The sequence below is a fragment of the Rattus rattus genome, chromosome 2 (genome assembly GCF_011064425.1).
Source record: "Rattus rattus isolate New Zealand chromosome 2, Rrattus_CSIRO_v1, whole genome shotgun sequence".
NCBI lineage: Eukaryota > Metazoa > Chordata > Mammalia > Rodentia > Muridae > Rattus > Rattus rattus.
In genome coordinates, this window is record NC_046155.1 from 117,854,316 (window position 1) to 117,875,397 (window position 21,082).

At 42.9% G+C, this 21,082-nt stretch overlaps 1 protein-coding gene across 1 annotated transcript in view; it reads right to left on the reverse strand.

Annotated features, from left to right (window-relative positions):
• The window catches only part of Adamtsl3 (ADAMTS like 3), a 291,589-nt gene that overhangs the window by 196,235 nt on the left and 74,272 nt on the right, over nt 1-21,082 (reverse strand). The window contains exon 4 of the mRNA XM_032893300.1: nt 621-748. Coding sequence (XP_032749191.1) covers nt 621-748 — 128 coding nt within the window. The remainder of the gene's footprint in view (nt 1-620; nt 749-21,082) is intronic.

The following is a 21,082-nucleotide window of genomic DNA, read 5'->3' on the forward strand; positions in this document are numbered from 1 at the left end:
TAGCTCTACATTTTATTTTTTGAGCTCTACACTTTATTTTATTTACCATTTTGGTTAGAGTAGCTCAGCAGCAAGCCCTTGTGACCCACTTACTTCTGTCCATCCTATACTGGGTTACAGGTGTGCACCACCACTCCTGGCCTTCACACGGATACTAAGACTCTGAAGTCAGTTCCACAAGTCTGTGCAGCAAGCGTTTTACCCACTGCACCAGCTCCCCAGTTTCTGCATCACCTTCTTAGCCCATGGTAGGTTCACAGTAAGTGCAAAAAAGGAATTGTAGTCACAGCCTTTCAAGGACTGCCACCAAGATAACCTGTCCTTTTGCCCCAAATCCTGAGGACATCAAACCAGCAACTGAACTTAACATGCCTTCACTTTCCTAGGACTAAAGCGTCTGGTTTTTCTGAACCCTGTGACTGTCACGCAGCTAGGATAGATGCATCTGCAGGTGTGGACAGACATACCTGGAAGCAGCACCATTCCCATTTAAATATGTTAACTCGAGATTACTGTTGGTAGACAGTAAGCCACCAGATGGAAAACGTCAGAGCATACCTTCTCCCCTTCACTCACACAGCCACAGATGCACTCCACACAGCAGCCAAGACACCACTGACCTTCCAGTCAGACATCTTCGCAAAGAATAGGAGGCTCCTCCCCCACAGGTCCGGGAGCAGTCACTCCAGTCTCCCCAGGCGTCCCAGTCGCCATCTTTGTCTTCCTCGGAGTGAGCATTTCTTGAGGTCTGGATGTAGGGGGAAATGCAGCTGGTTACAGAAGGTCAGATATCGCCTCATTCTATGCACAGGAGACATCCACAGCAGTCCCGTTCCATGAACAGGATAGCAGTGTGGACGGTCAAAGACTCCCAGGACACCGAGGGGAAGAGACTGGTCAGTGAGTGCAAGGTTCCTGCCGTGCACAGGGAGAAAGGAGCTGGCATGTGACACGTGACCCTGGGCTTACAGTCAGCAATACTGTATCACCTACTTAAGTCGGGGAGGGAGTTAGATATCATCTTCTGTGCTTCCCTTTACAAAGCGTAAAAGTGGAACTGAAGGGAGGGCTCAGCAGTTACAGGACTGGTTGCTCTTCCAGAAGACCAGGTTCGATTCCCAGCACCCACGAGACAGCTGTCCATAACTCAACAATTGTATGTAACTCCAGGTCCGCGGAATTCAATATGAACACATGTGGTGTACAGACATACAAGCAATCAAGCCACCCACGAAATAAATAAATAAATATATTGTTTATATTATATATTGTATAATATAAACATTTATATATATAAAATATTTATATATAAATATAAAAATATTATATATAATAAAAATAAATACACATAAAATAGAAATAAATTTAAAAATAAAATCTCAAAAAATAGAAGGGAGGGGATGAGAGCAATATAGAATAGGCATAGCAATAGTAATCATATGTATTGATCATCTGTATTATAACAATAACTAGCATATGAATTAACTTCCTCATAATGCTTTATCACTGCATATTAATGCAAAAAATATGTTGCATTATGGCATTTCATAAATGCTTATGCTAAAAGCAATTTCTAAATATTTTAGTTCTGAGATAGCATCTCACAGCGTAGCTCAAGCAGACACTGAACCTAATGTGCACCCCAGACCAGTTTTCACCTCATGATCCTCTTGCCTTGGTCTCCTAAATACCAGCATTTTGATCCTTTTAAAATAGATAAATCTTTGGTCTGGAGAAACTGCTCAGCGGCCAGTAGCACTTGTTGCTCTCGAAAAGAAACCTAAGTTTGATTTCCAGCAAACACTACATAACTGTTCATAACTACAGTTCCAGGGGAGCCAATGCCCTCTCCTGACCTCAGCAGGCAGCAAGCACACAAATGGTCTACAAACATACATCCACACATAAAACAAAATGAATAAATAGAATAAAAATGGTCTTTAATCTATAAATTCTTAAAATATGTCAGACCCATTAGAAATGTATGTTAAAAGGTGCTGAAACCATAAAGTGCCAGAAAAATCCTATGCCATACAGACATTGACAGTCATAGGGTTAACTTAGGAAAGGCCATCATATTTATTAACATGGTGGGGGGAGCTCCCTCGTAGAAGCAGGGGGAGGGGATAGGATGGGGGGTTTGCAGGAGGGAAACCGGGAAGTGGGATAACATTTGAAATATAAATAAATAAAATAACCAATAAAAAATAATAAATAAATAAATCATAGAAACAAAAGGCTGGTATAGTTTAATTTCTTTAAAATAAAAATGCAAAGCATTTTCCCTCCATCTTCATATAAAAACAGCCTAATGAACACACACAGGAAACAGGGCAGTGAACATACAGTATCTGAGCTAGAAGAGCACACATCAACTTGGCTCTAAGAGGAGAAGAGGTGGACTCATCCTCACTGACCCTGAGGAGAGTCACAGGGAGAATGGTGATACTTCATTCTCTCCATCAGTCACAAAGACGCTGACAAGTCTGTCCAGGCTTTAAAATCAGCACTGAGCCAGGTGGTTGTCATGGGTGATGGTTCCGTTACTTCCTGAACTTGGATGGTTTTTGAAATTTCTTTCTTCAAAGTATTTTAGGCCGAAATACCATCATTGGATGACAACATCCTATCTGGCTACAAGTCTGTGTCGTGTTTAACAGGTTTAAGTCTGCACATGAATAGAGAAATAAATGCTCGGATAAATAAAATGCCCCGGGGACTGAGGGGACTTCGAATGGCTTTAGCAATATTTTGTGTGGTGTCTCCATACTTCCTAGCATTTTTAAAGGGCTTGTTTTTATATTGTGTTTAATTATGTTTATTCATATGTCTGGCGTAGAGTGACTGAGGGCCAAGCCACTTTGGAGTTGAGGAGAGGGTAATAGATTCCCTGGGGCAAAGTGTTACAGGTATCTGTGGTCCTCCCGAATGGATGCTGAGAATCGAACTCTAGAAAAAGCAGTAAAGGCCTCTTAAATGTTGACCCATCTCTCAAGTCCCCTGCACCATATTTTAAAAGGAAAAAAAACACACATAATGTCTCACTTAAAGCTAACAATTAAACAAAAATCCACCTCCTTTTGGACTATACAGAATTTAATAGGTAAGCTGTAAGTCAGAGACCATAAAGATGGCGGACGAGAACTGTGAAAAGGACTATGAATGAAAGCATGTGCCTGAATTAGCTATTGCCCAGGTTCCCCTGAGCCTTAGGGCAAGTTACACCATCACCCCTCCCCCAGAAAGTTAAATTGGGAGGGGATTGGGAGGGAAGACCTTCAAAACTGAAATGGAAAAAAATAGTGACGATAAGCAAAGATGAAGGTTTTCCAATAATGTGCAGTCCAGTTCCACCGGCCATCGGTCCAACAGCTCCTATTAATAGCACAGCGACAGCCTTTAGAGCAGTGCTTCAGTGTGAGGAGAGACGGAAAGGATAAATATTTGGCAGCTGATCAAATCTGTCATCGGGAATGGGAGCTAATGAAACCCATACTATTTACTGTTCTAATTAAGACACCGTTCAGTTCAATTTTCTGCCCTGAATGTCACCAAACATAACTATACCCTGTCTATCACTGTATAGTATAAAATATAAAATTCTAATTCATAGAAAAATACAATTAGCAGTTTAATGTCCTCATCTAGAATTTTAGATGGGGTGAGTCCGGATCGTTTAGGCAAATGTTTAAACTGTACACAGCTGAAATTGGTTTTTCTTCTTGTCACTTGATATATGAATTGGTCGAATGTGAAAAGTTGAAAAATATCATCATATATTTTTTAAACGAAAGTTGAGTGCTCCCTGCAATATTGTTTTAATTTGTTTTTATTCCCACCATCCCATCTGTTCCATTTATAGTTAGAATCGGGTTTCTTTCCATAACTCCTCCACCTTCACTTACAGAAAACATCTTGATTCTAAAATAATTAAAATGGGCACGTTATAAAATGAAAACATCTGGTTTCCCTGATTGGCTACGTCAGATTTTTCCCCTTAAGAAAACAGAAAGCAAACGGCATCTCAAGGAGTGCCGGTGCTGTTTCCCTTCTGTTAGGATGGCTGGGCTCCTCAGACCCGGCACCATTTTCTGCTATCCCCAACCCTGTCCTGCATTCTCCCTAGCTACAAAGTAGCAACAATGTCCCTGAGTTTACCCACTTCTCTCTTCTGAACTTCCTTTTCTGGAATTCCCATCTCTCCAGAAAAGTTGGCAATGAGCTTCAATCCTTTACACTGGAAAAAGAAAAGAAAAGAAAAGAAAAGAAAAGAAAACAAAAGAAAACAAAACAAAACAACAACAACCTTCTAGAATTTTTACAAAGCCTCTAGCATCTGGCTAGCATCCCAAACACTTTCTGCTCTCCCTGCTCTTTCGTGACTATGTTCAATCTCTGCACACAATTAAGGATGCAAATTTTAAATCTCGAAATGTAGTGTCTAGACTACGGCTTTATATCCAAATAGAACAGAGGTCATGCATTGCCCCATGACTCAGATTCTCACATGTGTGTGCATATGCATATGTGTGTATAGTGCATGTGTACACATGGATGTGGAGACCAGACACTAACCTTGGGTGTTATTTCTCAGGGGCGTCCACCTGGATGTTTTAATTCTGAAACGAGATCTTGTATTGACTTGGGGCACACTTCTTCGAATGAGCTGGCTCAGCAGCCCAAGAAATCTGCCTGTGTCAGCCTTCCAGCCCTGAGATTACAAACATGCTATCATGGCTGGCTTTTCTGTGCAGGTTCTGGGGACTGAGCTAAGCAATCTCCTTAACCCATGACACATCTCTTTGGATAAAACTTCCCTCTCCCCGCCCCTTCCTGCTTCCGTTTAGTCTTTTTTCTTTCCTTCCTTTCTGCTCTCACCTGCCCTCTCTTTCTTCTATTTCAAGCAACATCGTTTATTGAAACTCTCTATGGAGGCAGTATTACATAATGATTAAAGCTGTTATGATAAGCTTTTAACCTTATCAAACTCACATTAAATCACAACGGTCACCATTCCTCACACAATATTTAAAATACTCGTAAGTCACACAGCATCTCCAGTGCCTCATAGATGTCTCAATTGTTGTTCTTAAAAATAACGTCTTCAAAACAATGATGGCAAAGCCAGCTCTCCAGTTGCTGCTTATGCAAGACTTAAAATTAATCACCGGTAAACTTCCCCTTGTTGCTTTTGGCTCAGGGGGTCAGCCTGCTGAGGTCTGCTTGGACCCTGATCCTAGCACCCATCTGTAAGCCATGCAGCATACTTTGCAGCCTTGTGTGTTCCCCAAGTCACTGATAAGCATGCTAGACATAGCTTCCTAATCAGGCAGAATTCCTCTAATGTGTGTGTCTGTTTTTTTACCCTCCACGATGCCAGGAGGGTAGCCCACTGATGAGAGAGAAGGCATGTGAATATGGCTTAATGTTACCACAAAACTATGAAACAGTATCAATCACCATTGTCAAATATTGGTATGCAGAAGAGAGTTGTGGAAGACGGAGGGACAGCCATTCATGGGAACTGAGTAAAGGCTTCCTTGGCTGTGAGGGCCACCGAGCCTCCTGAGAGGGTAGAGGTGTGCGGTGCCCTCAGTTTGACCAGTCCAATCCTAAATCCCAGTGGCTACAAAGACAGAGATGGCTTCATGGTAACTCAGAGCAGGCAACTTCTGCTTACAAGTGGGTACTGCTTTTCCCGATTCCCTCGTCAAGCATCTCTTTAAAACCGCCTTAGGTGGTTGCGAATGCTGCTTTATAAGGTAAGTTATTAAATGAACCCAATCAAAGTTTAATTGAACCAACGCCAAGTCTGTGGCCCTGTGGTAAGACCTAGACAAAGACCTAAAGGTCCATGGCCCTCCTAAGGCAGCTGCTATTGTAGCAGACAGTGCTGCGGGCCACTCCTCGGCTTGGCTTATGTCCTCTCTAAACACCACAGCCCCTCTGGTGGGTGCTCCCAGCACCTTCCTCGGGAGAGCAACACTTTGAGAACCATGTGTCCGGAGAACGACAGGGCTAAGGCAGCAGCCCTTTATCACATCCCCTAGGCAGATTCTGTTTTCCACTGTGAGATTTCTCCTCTGATGCTCATTTCCTTTGTGACCAGGAATCCAGTCAAACGCAGGCATCGAGCTATCGTCACTCTCAGTTAGCATTCCAAGTCTTGGATCCATTCCACTGCTGCTGGGATCCTCTTGACCACAGCATTCTTTTGATATCTCAATGAAGCCTTTTACATTATCCACCACCCTCACCCCCATCTTTATTGCAAGCAGAGCTACACTTCTGGTTTTCAACAGTCTGCCATTTTATCTTGGGTATTCTGTGAGGAATGCACGTTCCCGGATGGCATGTGTGGGCTCCCAAGCATCAGCTGGTTTTCTTATCCAAATATCTGTGGTCAAGGCTCTGCACTAGGTGCTCTGAAAGGGCAGCCATGGATCTAATTCCTCAAGCAGCTTTCAATGAGCCAGAAGGAAGATAGGTCAAGGGACACTATGAGGTGACATTAATCCTTAATTGTCAAGAAAAACAGATACATAAGCTGCGCTTCCACAGCCTTCCTTAGCAGAGCTCAGAGCAAGGTCAGCTCTTTTCCATAGAATGAACCAACTCTGTGGGAACCACATGATCCTCTCATAGAATATTTTGGGTTTCATGGAAGCCCTTACTCTTTATTACTTTTAACTTAATTAATCTTTACAATCCAGTCTTTGCCCCTTCCCAGTCTGCCCTCCCATAGTTCGTCATCCCATTCCTCCTTCCCCTATGTCCAAGGCGATGTCCCTGCTTTCCCCCCACCAGGCCTCCCCACTCCCTGGCACCTCAAGTCTCTTGAGGGTTAGGTGAGTCTTCTTCCACTGAAGCCAGGCCAGGCATCCTCTTCCGTGTATGTGTCGAGGGCCTCGGACCAGCTCCTGTATGCTGCCTGGTCGGTGGCTCAGTGAGCACTTATTTTTGCATGTCTCTATTTTCTAACTGCTATTGAATTATAAACACTTTTCAATTTGCTGATTTTTGCATTATTCATTGTGTGTGTGTGCACTCACATACATGTGCTTGTGTGTGTGTGTATGTGTATATTTGTGTGTATGTATATGTGTGTGATAAAACATTTTTTTAAAGAAAAGAAAAACACCAAAGGAAAACCAGTGAGAACACATCCAAAGGAACCGTGTGCATTTTGTGTCACTTGTTTTAGACTACCAGGCTTAATGATTGCTTAGGAAATCATATCTTCCCAAGTAAAATTCTAGCTTGGGAGATGTTGGATGAAAAATTTCCCCAAAGATATTGTTTACTCATTATACAGTCGCTCTTGGCAGAAGTCCAGAACATGGCAGGAGCGAGTATGTTCACAGTCTCATAAAGGCTCCAATTTTGCTTGCTCTTCTTGGATCCCCAGGCGTAAATCAAATCATAAATCATTTCCCTGACAAGTTCTTAAATCTGAGTTACACAGAATAGGGCCGCTCTGCTGGCCTTGCTAAGACATCAGTAATTAAACACAGATTTCACATCTAAGGTCACTTATTGGAAATGCCATATTAACAGCTCCATATTAACAACAACTACAAATGAACTGAGTTCCTGTGAGCTATTACTTCCCAGACATCAAATAAAGGCTCATTCTACTGTTCCCACAAAGGTTACTTGAGGAGATCTCAAACCACTCTGTTTCTGTTAACAGTAGATGCATTCTTTCAGGTTCCTACTACCTTAAGGTTTTAAGCAACAAAACTTTAAAAGTATGAATTGGGCGGATGTCATAAAAATGTCACTCAAGTTGTCACTCAGATCAACAATTCAATTGAGCCAGGTTGTATTAAACACTCATACACGTGCTAGGCACCACTGATAAATTCCCAGGACTCTGAAGCCCACCTCTCCTTCTCCAGTTCATACTACTCTCTGCTAAAAGTCACTGGCTGGAGAGTGGGTGGACGGCCTGTGGGATTCACGGCCCCTTCCTAGCCAGTCTTTATTCCTGGCCATTGTTACCACCATAAGAGAACTTCAGTTTCACTGAATCACGGCTACACCCTTCACCCAGAGAAGCATCTCCCTGCCAGACACAAATCAGCCTGCATCTCCGTAGCTCACAGCTTCTGTTCATGCTGCATCTCATACTGCACATTCCTTACTATTTCCCATATAACGAACGGGTTAGTCAAATTCTGTGTATGTGCATATGTGTGCCTGTGTATGCATGTGTGTGCATATGCATGCCTCTGTGTGTGTGCATGGGTGTGCCTATGTGTACTCATTCTGTGAGTATAAGCCAATGTGCTTGACTAAGGAACCACACTGATGTCCTCATTCTTGACTGACAGGCACTTCATTTCCTGAGGAATCTTTTGAGCCCCTTGAGAGGTATTTATGTGCTCATCTATCAACTTATTTCACAGTACTAGCATTTGCTCTAGAGGTTGGGTTTACAATCTTGGGCATGGGAGGCAAGTGCTTTGCCACTGAATAACACCCATAGCCCCTGAGGAACAATTTTAAGACACATCATTGGTGGACAGGGTACAGGGAAAGCATGAGAGTTGGGAAGCAAACCGGACTGGTTTAATCCAGACCCAAGGAATTCCGGGATTGCCTTCTTTATAAAGAGCTACCAGGGAGAGCTATGGCTTTTGGTGAGAAAATATAGCAGAGAGAGAGAGAGAGAGAGAGAGAGAGAGAGAGAGAGAGAGAGAGAGAGAGAGAGAGAGAGAGAGAGAGAGAGAGAGAGAGAGAGAGAGAGAGATAGAGAGAGAGAGAGAGAGAGAGAGACAGAGAGAGAGAGAGACAGAGAGAGACAGAGACAGAGAAACAGAGAGAGAGAGAGAGATTTCTCTCCTATTCCATGTAGTGTTCCTCACTGGCCAAAGCTAACCATAAGCCAGAGGGTTAGGGGAGACCTTACACAGCTTGTACAGATCCCATCCTGGGTGGGGAAGGGTGCACAGTAGATCTATAGGGCTTAAGGAAGCTTCTAGCATACTCATGTATCAGCTCACTGGAAAATTTGAAAGCAGATGCATGATTCCTGTGTATTAACAAAAGTTCTTCTGGCATGCAGGAGCATGAGGGAGGACCCCAAGGAGTAGAACCTCTGTTTAAAATACTGCATGCAGGATGCCAGAGCCTACAACATTTATCCCAAGGAGGAGGACATAGACAGATGTGACACCCAGAGGCACTGGGACCAACAGGATCTGACAACTGTACATACCCAAGAAAAAGGAAATGCCAGTCCAACTGACTCCCAGGTACCTGTGTTGAGTGGAACACGTCAATCTCATTGAGGCTTCAGAGCCAGTCTGAAGCCCGCCCTTGTGGTAGGATTCTAGTGCTCTTCTGTACTGTGTCAATAATGGCTGAAAGGAACACAAATGGCCAATGTCCACAGCTCTCCTTTACTTAATTATAATGGCAATTTCCATCAAAGATGGTTATGTGCATATGTTTGTGTTGGGGGTGGGGAGTTCATGTGTGTGCCAGTGCATGTGTGGGTGAATGTATGTGGAAATCAAAGGCCAACCTAAGGATCATTCTTTAAGGTACAGTCTACCCTGTTTTTCAGATAGCGTCTCTCACTGACCTGAGAATTTTTGGTAAGAAACTACAGCCAGAGGGGTGGTGGGGGCAGACGTACCTCTCTTTTCACCAAACAGGTTATTTGCTTGTAAGGCAAGCACTGTACTGACTGAGCCACCTCCCCAGCCCCAAAAGAAATTTTAACAAAATAATTATTTGGCCAAGATATAAAAATATAAAGACTTCATCTAGAAATCTAAATTTCTGAATTCTGATGAAAATGAAAGAAAAAAATTTAAACAGTATTCACATTATCACATGGCACGAAATGAAATTCAAGTGTGGCCACTCAATTATAGTGGGTAATGCAGGGTCACCCCAGCCACATAACGCGTAGTGGCTACTATCTCTCATCTATGCAGGATGACTACTGGAGCACAGCACACTGTGGGTAGGAAGTGCGCAAGGCCAGACGGCGAAGAGTGAACAGATCAAGGTGGGGAGGGAATTAGAACCCACGCCATTGCTGGTGGGAATGGATTGCGGCTCTGTCACTATGCAAACCAACCCAGCAGTTCTTCAAACAGTGCGTGTTTATCATAGGACCCGGTAATTCTCCTTCTGAGTACGTAGCTCCCACAACTGTATGCACGGACGGTCGCCACATTGCTTACAGTAGTTGAAAGGAGGAGGCAAAACTGAAACCAAATGTCTAGCAGAATAAATAAGATATGCATGCATATGTGACAGAAAAGAGAATTCTGACACACGCCACAACATAGGTGAAACCGAAGCATATATATACACATATATACATACATACACACACACACATATATATATACACATACATACACATATATACATACACACACATATATATATACACATACATACACATATATACATACACACATATACATATATATATACACACACACATATGTATATATATACACATACACACACATACACATACACACACACACACACACACACACACACACACACACACATCTCTGATCTAAAAGAACAAAGAAGCACCCAGTCATCACATCCACAGCAGAGCGGTGACCGCCAGGGCTGGAGACGGGAGGGAACAGCGAGGCACTGTTTGATAAGTATAGTTTCAGCTCTGTACTATGAAAGCCAGCTCTAGACATGGATGCTACTTGCACAATAGACTGAGTATAGCAGACTCACTAAACAGAACACTTTAAAATGATTAAACAGGTAATTGTATCATTTATATTTTAACAGAGAGAGAAGATGGACACAGGAAGATACAGGCAGACCAACATCTTGTAGAAAGTGTAGAAAGAAAAAAACCTTAGGACACGGAAACTTTCTTTTAGAAGTTGATGATTAAATCCAATCAACTAGGGGACAAACTTAAAAAGAAAAACAGGATTGCAAACGTTAAGGAGTAATGGTGGTGAGCACTGGACACACTTTAATACTGGGCCCAGCAAACCACAGGGCTGTGGGGCTTGGTAGAAGAGAGCATACCCTACATGAAATTAGCTCGGCTAGTGTGACTGATAAACGTGGGAGGGAGAATGGGAAAGTTGTAAGGGAGCCATGCTTTATTACCTAAGACTTAAACATAAACTTTAGAACACAGCAACTCCAGACTCCCAGTGCTGTATGATCCATTGTCATCTATGTAGAGATACCATTGAGGAACTAAGTCACTCTGCTATGGTTACAAGCATAGCATGCCCCTTGATTTCTCTTCATCTCCTTGTTAAGTTCACATAAACTAGGACTGGAGAGATGGCTCAGTGGCTAAAAGCACTGGCTGCTCCTCCAGGGGACCCAGGTTTTATTACTAGCACCTACATCAGGTGGCCCATAACCATTCATAACCCCAGCTCTGCGGTACCCACAGCCCTCTTCTAGCATCTGAAGATGCCTGCAGAGGAGTGCACGTCCACACACAGACAACATGCGTGTACATCACTGTTTTATAATTCACATGAAATTAAATAGTTTCCCATTAAGACAGTGCACATAGTATGACAGCATTTTACGACACTTATCCTGTTCGTGGCATCCTGTTCCGTGTACTTATCCTGTTCAAAAATCGTATACACAAACATGCATGAAAATGCCCATAATGTTGCCATATAAATGCTTTTTTTCTTCCTAGAGCTGGAAGGTGATGGAAGATGGATGGGCTTGTGGTTTTATTTTACCCTTTCTGAACTGCTGGATTTATTAAAGAAGTGCGACACTTTCAAACTTAGCTATTCTGATATATAAATCAGTCTAGCTTGTGGCCAAGAAATTATCCCATGGTGCCTTCAAAACTCTGGGCGATGCAGGGTCTCTCTGGCAAACATTGGTCAAGAATTTGGCCCTGGTGGCTGGCAGCCTCAAGAGCATTTATGGAAACTGCCTTAGGACATCTCAACCCCGGTGGGACAAGGCCTTCAGCCAGACGTTGCAGATCGTTAACGTCAGGCCTGTACACATCCACAGTGTTCTAGAATATTGCTTCTCGGCTAGACATTTCAGCTCTCGTGGAGTACTTGAGAATGTCTGGAGAGATTTTGGAGCTTTGCAGTCGGGGTAAAGGAGACTGCTACTAAAATGTTAACGTGTTCCAGCTCCCAGAGTAGCCTGGACAGCCAAGGAGTATCTAATCTAAAGAGTGCCCAGGTCAGGAAACCCACTCGTTCCAGAAGGATGCTGGCATGGACATGACTAATCCACTTTACTCTCGTAATGATTTGTAACAATTAATGTGAAGACGTTTACTCTCTAACCCGATATAACAACCACACATCATGAGAATTTCAGCCTTCAGATGGAGTTAAGACAGAGCAAGCTGCTTTGCTTTTCCCTGCTCATCACCATGGAGGCAAAGAGGATCCCTGTGGAAACCGACACTTTCTCCCTTTCTCAAGCAGACTCCTTAGAATTCTTTCTGTGCACTCTCGCCCATTAACAACCACAAAACCATCTTATGAAGCTCTTAATTCCAACATACCTCCAACCACACTCAAACCACTCATATTTGACAATCCACAGTGGGCTTTTCTTCCCAAGGAGTGGGGGAAATACAGGCATAGTCTTTCAAGTTTCACGATACCAAGTTTTTCGAAAAAAGATTCTTTTCTAATTTTTCTTCCTGATTTATTTTCATTCATGGTTCGCCATTTTCACATAGAAAAACACAGGATCTGTGCCAACGACTCGTCACGAATATTACCCAGACCACATACGAGGGGCATCGGCTTTAAACAAATTCCCTCAAGAAATACTATTTGACAGTTAGTAAAGTGAGTCATGAGAGAAGCCAGCAAGCCGTTTCCATCCCTGGCCCCTCCTTTGCCGCACACTGGGCCACTGCTCGGCAGAGTGTTGTTACTCCAGGTGAAGAGCGAAAGCTGGTCAGGGAATTCTGCATTCCCGAGACCAGAGTGGGAAGTAAGATCCAACAGCAAAACCCCAGGTCCTTAACCAACAATGTTCCATGAGTGTCCCGGATTAGATGACAACAGTCAGTATAAATGGCTGCCAGGTGGAGAGATTCAGAACCATCAAGGCCTCTGCCAGGGTCTTTGAGTGAAGCCAAGCTCAAGTTCATTTTTCCCTCCAATGACATTCTCCAGATCCCATCTAGTCACCGCCCTCGAATATCCGGTTCAATAATCGGAAGGCAGGAAACCATGCCCTGGGTGTTAAAGAAAAGGGGAAGGACAGCCATCCTTAACCTGGGCACTTGGTGGAAGGGGATGGCAGTCTTCATAGATGAGTCAGACTTTGGCAAACCTAGTCAGGGAGCAGATGACCAAACCGTGTACAGTGCAGGAGGGCAAAGAGAACGTGTTCATAAACATCCACGGATTGGATGTAGTCATCAAAAATGTATAGACTGGACAGTGGCATCTGGTAAGTTCGATTTTGTCTATCCTCAAAAGTTGCAGTTACACCAGCCACGTCTGAAGCACTCGTTAAGCTTGGTGGTCAACGGCCACTGGACTGATGACCACTGTCGTAGGCAATGCAAATCTAGAAATGTTTATGATTAGTGAAAGCTCCATTGGACTGAGGGCATAAGTCACTGCTGGAAAAATGGCCACGAAGGTGAGAATAAAGTCAAGAAAAGAGGGTTTACATGTATGTATATGTGTATGTTTACATAAGAACAAAATATGGACATACAATATAACTGTACATTAAATTAATCAAATTATACACTTGGTAAACTTTGAAAATACCCAGTACAGAATTTTTTAAAGGAACATTGAAAGTTTCAAAGACTCCAGAGAATAAATTCTAACACAATGTGTTCTATACAGCAAAGTATCAAATATAAATAAAATGATGTGGCTAGATAAAAAATATAAACATGATAAATGAAGGACTAAAAATTAAGGAAATTCAAAGAAATAAATACTAGGGAACATAGGCTCTTTTCAGAATTTTTATAGGCTTGTGCCCTGTGTCTTTGGCTCAGTTTTCTACAATGTAATTCTCTCTGCCTTGCTTCCGATGAGGGCTAAGCCCTTTACTGCGTCATTTGTTTACTCCCTCTCCTTAACTTTATCTCCTTTATTTATTGGGATATACTATTTGTCCATCTTTATGGGGTACGTTATGGTAATCCAATATATACATACAATAAGGAATGACCAAATCAAGCCTAGAGACATCTCCATCGCTCTAATAATTAATCATTTTTATGGGTTATGAATTTTGAACTCTTCCGGTCATTTTGAAATATATTGTCCCACTTTATAGTTTCGGACACTTAGTGTTTTCTTCAATTTCATTCGTAGCCAAAACAAATGTTAATTATAATGTAATGCTTCTAGCTCCTTCTAAGCTTCAACTCCTTGGCTATGTTTTTTAATAGGATGTAGAATATCTTAACATTTCTATTACTATTATTATTATTAATGAATTTCACTCCCCACAGAATACAAAAATCTATTCCTGGATTTTATTTATCCCCCAGATATTTTTTACTAAGAGGCTGGAGCTCACCTGGGCATCCTCAGCAATTTCTTTATATCCTGGATGAGTGGTTAATCAGGAATATGGGTCGAATCAAGACGGATCACTTCTGCAAATTCTCCTTGGTGTTTACTGGCAATGCTGCCCTAATGCACACAATGCTACCCTAATGCACAAGGTTTCTGCATATAGCTTTCTGTTGACCGACGTCTGCACTCCTCGTGTGGTCAGTTTCCCCAGCAACCACCCACCTTCTTGGAAGGTGGCAGAAATCTACAGCAGAGGAAAGCACACTGTCCATAGAGTGTGTGTGATCATGTCCCCCATGCCTGATTTACCTAGACTGCTGGCTTCCAATTCTAGCTCACATTGGCCAACAAACCTCCCAAATTGAACTGTGTCCATCTCTGTCACTGAAGCCCCACTTCAAGATCAGTATGTTTGGTCTTGCTTCTGATCTGTATATGACTCCAACACTTGGATAAGTCCACGTGCTTGGGCTTCTCTTTGTCCATCATAAAATAATTATCAAATTTCTAGAAGCTTTAAAATTTTATTCATCAATGCCCTGAAGCTACCATCCAAGGTCACCTAGCTAACACAGTACCAGCCAACACTAAGGCCCCATCCTGAAATTCTCAGCTCCATTGTCATTTCCTCCAAGAAACCTCATCTCATTTAGAGAAAAACAAAACAAAAAAACCAAAACAACAACAACAAAACTTTGACTATCCGGTTCCTGTCTTTCTCACTGACTCCCCAAAAGATTCATAAAGTTTGGGCTTTCGTCTGGTTTCACTCGCCAGGACATTTCCAACAACACAGTGGCTACCATAAGAAGCATCTGGTGACAACATTTATAAATGGAGACATGAATTGATAATGTAATAAATAAACACGAATATAGAGTTAGATACTTTTGAAAATAAGTAGAGTGGGGAATGTAATGTTCGGATCAATGAGACAAGGGTTTAAAATTTCTCTGACACAGAAACATTTCTCTATGAATCATTTTTAATTCTTTAATATGTCTTTTATTGAAATAAAATTACATTGCTTTCTCCCTTCCCTTTCATTCCTCCAGCCCCTCCTACCTACCTACCTTCCCATCCTACCCTCCCTCCTCCATGCCCCTTTTCTCAAGTTGATAGCCTCTTTTACTTTATCATTTTAACACACATACATTATATATGTAGGTGTATATACATATATTCATATACTTATATGCATGTGCCTATATTTACACACATAGACATAATGATGTATGTGTATTCACAAATACATAAATACAACTTGCTGAGTCTTTTGTGGTTTGTGTGTACATCCCAAAAAATACATCAGAGGTCCTGTATCTAAGACTCAGGGAGAGGGTTGGGATTTAGCTCAGTGGTAGGCGCTTGCCTAGCGCAAGGCCCTGAGTTCGGTCCCCAGCTCTGAAAAAAAGAAAAGAAAAAAAAGACTCAGGGAGCATCAAGAAAGAGGAGGTAGAAAAATTGTAAGACAAGAATCAGAACACCAGGAAGTCTGCTGTGAAACTTTTCTCTAGAAATGGCTGCATCTGGAACAACCGCAACATCAGTAGTCATGCCGATGTAGAGCAGGGAAAATTTCTCCAGATCCCAACCCCAGACAAAGAACTACAGGCAACTAATGGCTGCCAGGAGAGAGGAGTTAGCCTCTCCTGGGGATAAGTCCCTTATTGGTTGTCCAATGAAGAGTCATCAGCCCCGAAATGATACACAAATCATTTTTCAAACAGAAAAATGACCAGAGTTCTAAGCAATCAGCTGACCTCCCTTAGTTTTGTCCCCGTTTTGTTTTTGGTCCCATGTCAGGTTTTGGTTATGGGCTTGACACCACCCTATGGCACAGAATTCATTTACAAGAAAAAGTGTCCCTTACACCAGTCTTTACCCAGTCTGGCCTCACACTGGCTCGTTTCTTTACTGCCAGGGTTAATCCTCTTTTCATTGCTGTTTAAGCAGAAGCTTAGGTGAAGACATTCCATCTTAGAGCAATAAGGAAAGCTAATTTTGTCTTCCTTGTAGCTGGGTTGAGTTACCGGATATGTTGTAATTGATTAAGAAACAAACCCTCAGGCTTGTAATAGCTGATACATGATTCTCGCTCAGCTTGAATCTATAATCCATTGGCTACAAGCTTTATGTGGAAAGATGGGGATTTGGAAGGCCATGAGAGTGGAGGAATCAATTAACGTACAAATATCCAAACCAAAGTTTCCAGAAGTCTGGTTTTACACTAAACCAGCCTTCAACATCTTTGAGGACACAATTCAAGGAATGCAAATGAGCAGATAACTTTAACATAAAATCACAAATTGTTAGAATGGGATAGGGACTTGGAGTTAATCATTTTTACAGATGGTAAATCAGGTCCAAGAAGAAGAACTTGGATGGACCTTGGCTATTTCAACTTGCAGTCCAGTGCTCTTTCCGTCAACCAACCAGAGTAATTCTCCCTCCCTCCCCTGCCCTCTCCATCTCTCTCTTTGTTCTCTCTCTTCTCTCCCATCTTTTTTTCTTTTCCTAGTACTGGGGACTAAAGGAAGAGCCTCACCACTATGCTACACCTCTAGCCCACCTTCCACCTTTCATTTTCAGGCAGAGTTGACCACCAGGCTGACCTCAAACCCACCAATAGCCAAAGCAAGTCTTGAACCTGTGATCTTTCTGCTTTGGTCTCCTAAGTAGCTGGGTTAACAGGCCTGCTCACCAGGCCTGGCTCCAATATTCACTTTTATTAGTCTCTAAAAGTTGCCTTCTCTTAAACTTCTTGCACTTCCTGTTCTACATGTCTAAGCCAAGCGCTTTCCTAGAGAACACAAGTCACACCCATCACACCTACAAGATGCTCAAACTACTGAGTATGTTCTAACATCCACAGAACAAAGGTCAAAGTCCTTTACTTGGCTGTCAAGACCCTCCATCTTCTGCTTCCTACCCACACTGACATTACTCTTGCTGTTCCTACAAAAACTGAAGCCACAGTATTTCCGCTGTCCTGCCCCTCAGTGGTCATCCTGATGGCTGTCTGTGCATTTACTCATCCTATTTTCCCTATGCCACAGCCCAGAATCCCCTTGGAGAGCATTCTTGTTGCAGTGGCTACAAAAGTGTGCTATCAAACAGCCTTCAGCAGTCTTCCCTTTGCTGGGATTTTCTGTTTCTAGAGGCATTTCTCTTAAATTACATTCCTGTCTAATAGAAAACCTAAGATTCAATGCCCCTCCATTAAGGGCTATTTCAGCTACTGCCAAGAAACAATAGTATGCATAGTGACTGACTTCTCTTTTACACTGAAGCTACATTCAGTAAGAATTCAACATGGAGTTCTAAGGACCTGGCCATGTTAGCCTAGGTAAGGGCAATCTACTGGCCACAGTCCTAAAGATCCTTGCATTTAGGCCAGTCTGTCTTCACAGGCTCTGAACAGTGGGTCGACATCTCCCTCTGTCCAACGTGCTTCCTTCCCATCTCTCTATTAACATCAATTTCAGAGGAACACTAGCATTTGCATCTATGTTCCCGAGCATCCTTTCAGGAAAACCAAAGACACAGTCTTCCCTGCCCGTAAGAGAACTGTTCTCATTGTTGTTCAGGGTCTCCAGGCTACTCCTGTTTGGAAGGTCTATATTACACATAGATCAATTCCTTTACATTCTATATTATTAGCATGAATGACCTTGTCATATCAGTTTCTCGGTTACATAAAATTCCCATAGCCCAGTGTGTCCATGTTTGTAATATTACTGACAATGGATGACTGAACGGGAAACAATCAGAATCAATTCTCTGTCAGCTCACTCTCCATTCTCTTTCTCCAACTAGCTAAGCAGTTGCTTCCTAAGCACAGAGCACTCTACTTTCAAAGTTTCCACAGGGCAGACTTTAGATTAATGGCAGGTACACCTTTGATGTACTATCGCCTTCAGAAGGAAGGAGAACATGTTTGCTTTTGTATGCTCAGACATAGGAGAGGAAGCGAAGAGAGCAAGGAAAACAGAAGAAAGGTTTTGTTTAAGGGGAATGACACATGAGGAGTGTTGTACAAGGTCTTTCTTTCATGCCAAAAAGACTAGAGAAGGAGCCAAGTAGACACTTGCTGAGAGCCACACTGGTGCCAGGGAGTCTGGACCTGCCAGATCCGGTGATGGCTCCACCCAAGCTGCCTTCATCCATCTAGGATGACCCATGCTCTGAAATCGGAGCCCCTTCACCATCCTCACATAGCCAAGGAACACAACTGCCTGCTTTTGTTTCTTTCTCACAGACAGCCGTAAATGTTTGGGTGACCTGGGTTTACTTTAATTAAAACAAAAGCGGGTCACATTAACTTTTGCAATGAAAAGTAAATGAAAATACACCATGAGCTGTGAGAGCCAAGTTTTAAATTTCGAGACACGTGAACGTGCTGTGAACAGGAATGGAAGTCTCCTCAGGCACCAGGGAAAGAGTCCTGAAGGACATCCCTCAGCTGGAGTCATTTCTGAAAAAGGCGAGAAGCATAGTGTCCTTCCCCCTTCCTGTATTCACAGACTCAGCCAGGTACCTGACAGGAAATCTAATGAATGGGAAATGGAAAAACTTACAGAAGCCATCTTTCCACCAGGGAGCAAACAGTCAGGAGCAGAGACATTATGGCTGCCTTGTGATGCCAAATAACAAGAGGTTTTCTCAGCAGTCTTTTGGAGCAAAGACGGAAGAATTGCAAGATGAGCAGCAGAGGGAAGCAAATTAGAAAGGAGAAGGCTCAGAGGACCCAGGAAACAGGAAATGTCAGGAATGAACCCAAGCTAGCTGTCAGCTGAGGAATGTTCAGAGACTTGCAGCCAGAGGGCAGCCAGGTGCTTCCTGACGAGGCTTCCTTTCCAAAGCACCTACACCACATCTTCTGGGTAGCTTCCTCTTCTGCCCCACCTCCTCTAGTTTCTGCTAGCATCAGATTTTATTGGTTTCCACATAAAGGAAGCTGGAAGGCCGCTTAGTCCTTTGACTGCCTCCCATAGCAGTCCATAGCAAGCCTTTGCCTTACATTACGGATGACAGAAGCTAATTCCACAGGACAGAAAACTCACATTCTGCTGTATTTTAAAAAGAATCAGACCTTCCTTCAAACCCGAAATGCACTGTTTTCATGTGACACTGGCTTCAGCCATATTCATAAATATCACCCGCAATGCCCTAAAGTCCTTATAAAATGACCAGGGTTTGCTGCTTACCAGTCAGGAGCATGAGCAATGGGTCTTGGCTCCTCTATCAACTCCCGAAGAGCTGGTGACTTGAGCCTTTTAAGTGGCCCGTCTCCATCTGAAATTTTTGGTGGGCAAGGCAAACTGAGCACTGAGTGTATGGTGGACACCAATGACTGACCCCACTCCCTCCTTGTTTTAATCACAGAATCTTTGAGAAAGTGAATTGAAGCTCAGTACGCAACAGGGCTCTTGCTTTCTCAACCTTTCTCGAAATCTGAGTGACCTATGATTTAAGGGTACTTGGCGACACAGAAGGGAATAGTGCAATGGCTCTTCTGAACAAACAGTCCTCCTATCCCATACACACACACTCACATGTGTTTGTTCACGCACGCAGTTATGCCCAAGTATATGTGTGTAGGATCAACCCTGGGTGCTGCTCCTAAGAACCACCCACCTTGTTTTAGGCAGAATCTCCCACTGGCCTGGACTTCACGGAGGTAGCTAGACTGACTGCCCAGGAAGCCCCAGGATTCTTCCTATCTACCCGCAGTGCTGAGGTAGCAAACATGAACCACAACACCCAATCTTTGTACATGTCTGTAGGGCTGGATTTAGGTCCTCATGGACCTACAGTACATACTTTACCTACAGAACCGCTTCCCCAGGCCTGAGTACCAAGTTCTTGGTTAACTGGATGTGTGTAATCACAGGCCCCTTTCTCCTTCCTTAGACCTCAAGTCACCTGTGGCTCGTACGTCTTACTTTGTCTGGCTCTTGAGCCTGTCCCTCCTTCCTTGACAATGTGTCATACACAACTGTATTTATTAATGAGATTATTTTTACCAGTGACACTAGTTAATCCTAGTTTATGCACAGTTTGTTTCATTTTGTTAATGAAGATCGCTTCCTACCATAAACACATTGCTTTGGCATTCTAGGAGAAAAGAGGGAATTTCCAACACCAGAGTCCTACTAACAAGCCAGGAATTGAATGTTAAAGCTGCTGGTCAAAGTAAGCCAGTGTCTTTGTTAGGATTTCCACTGTTGTGAACAGACGCCATGACCAAGGCAACTCTTATAAGGACAACATTTAACTGGGGCTGGCTTACAGGTTCAGAGGTTCAGTTCATTATCATCAAGACAGGAAACATGGCAGCGTCCAGGCAGGCATGGCACTAGAGGAGCTGAGAGTTCTACATCTTGTTCTGAAGTCAAATAGGAGAAGACTATCTCCACCTGGCTCGGAGGAGGATCTCAAAGCCTACCCAGACAGTGACACACTTCTTCCCACAAAGCCACACCTACTCCAGCAAGGCCACACCTATTTTAAAATGTTTAACAGATAAATATTGACAATATCTGTAGATTAAG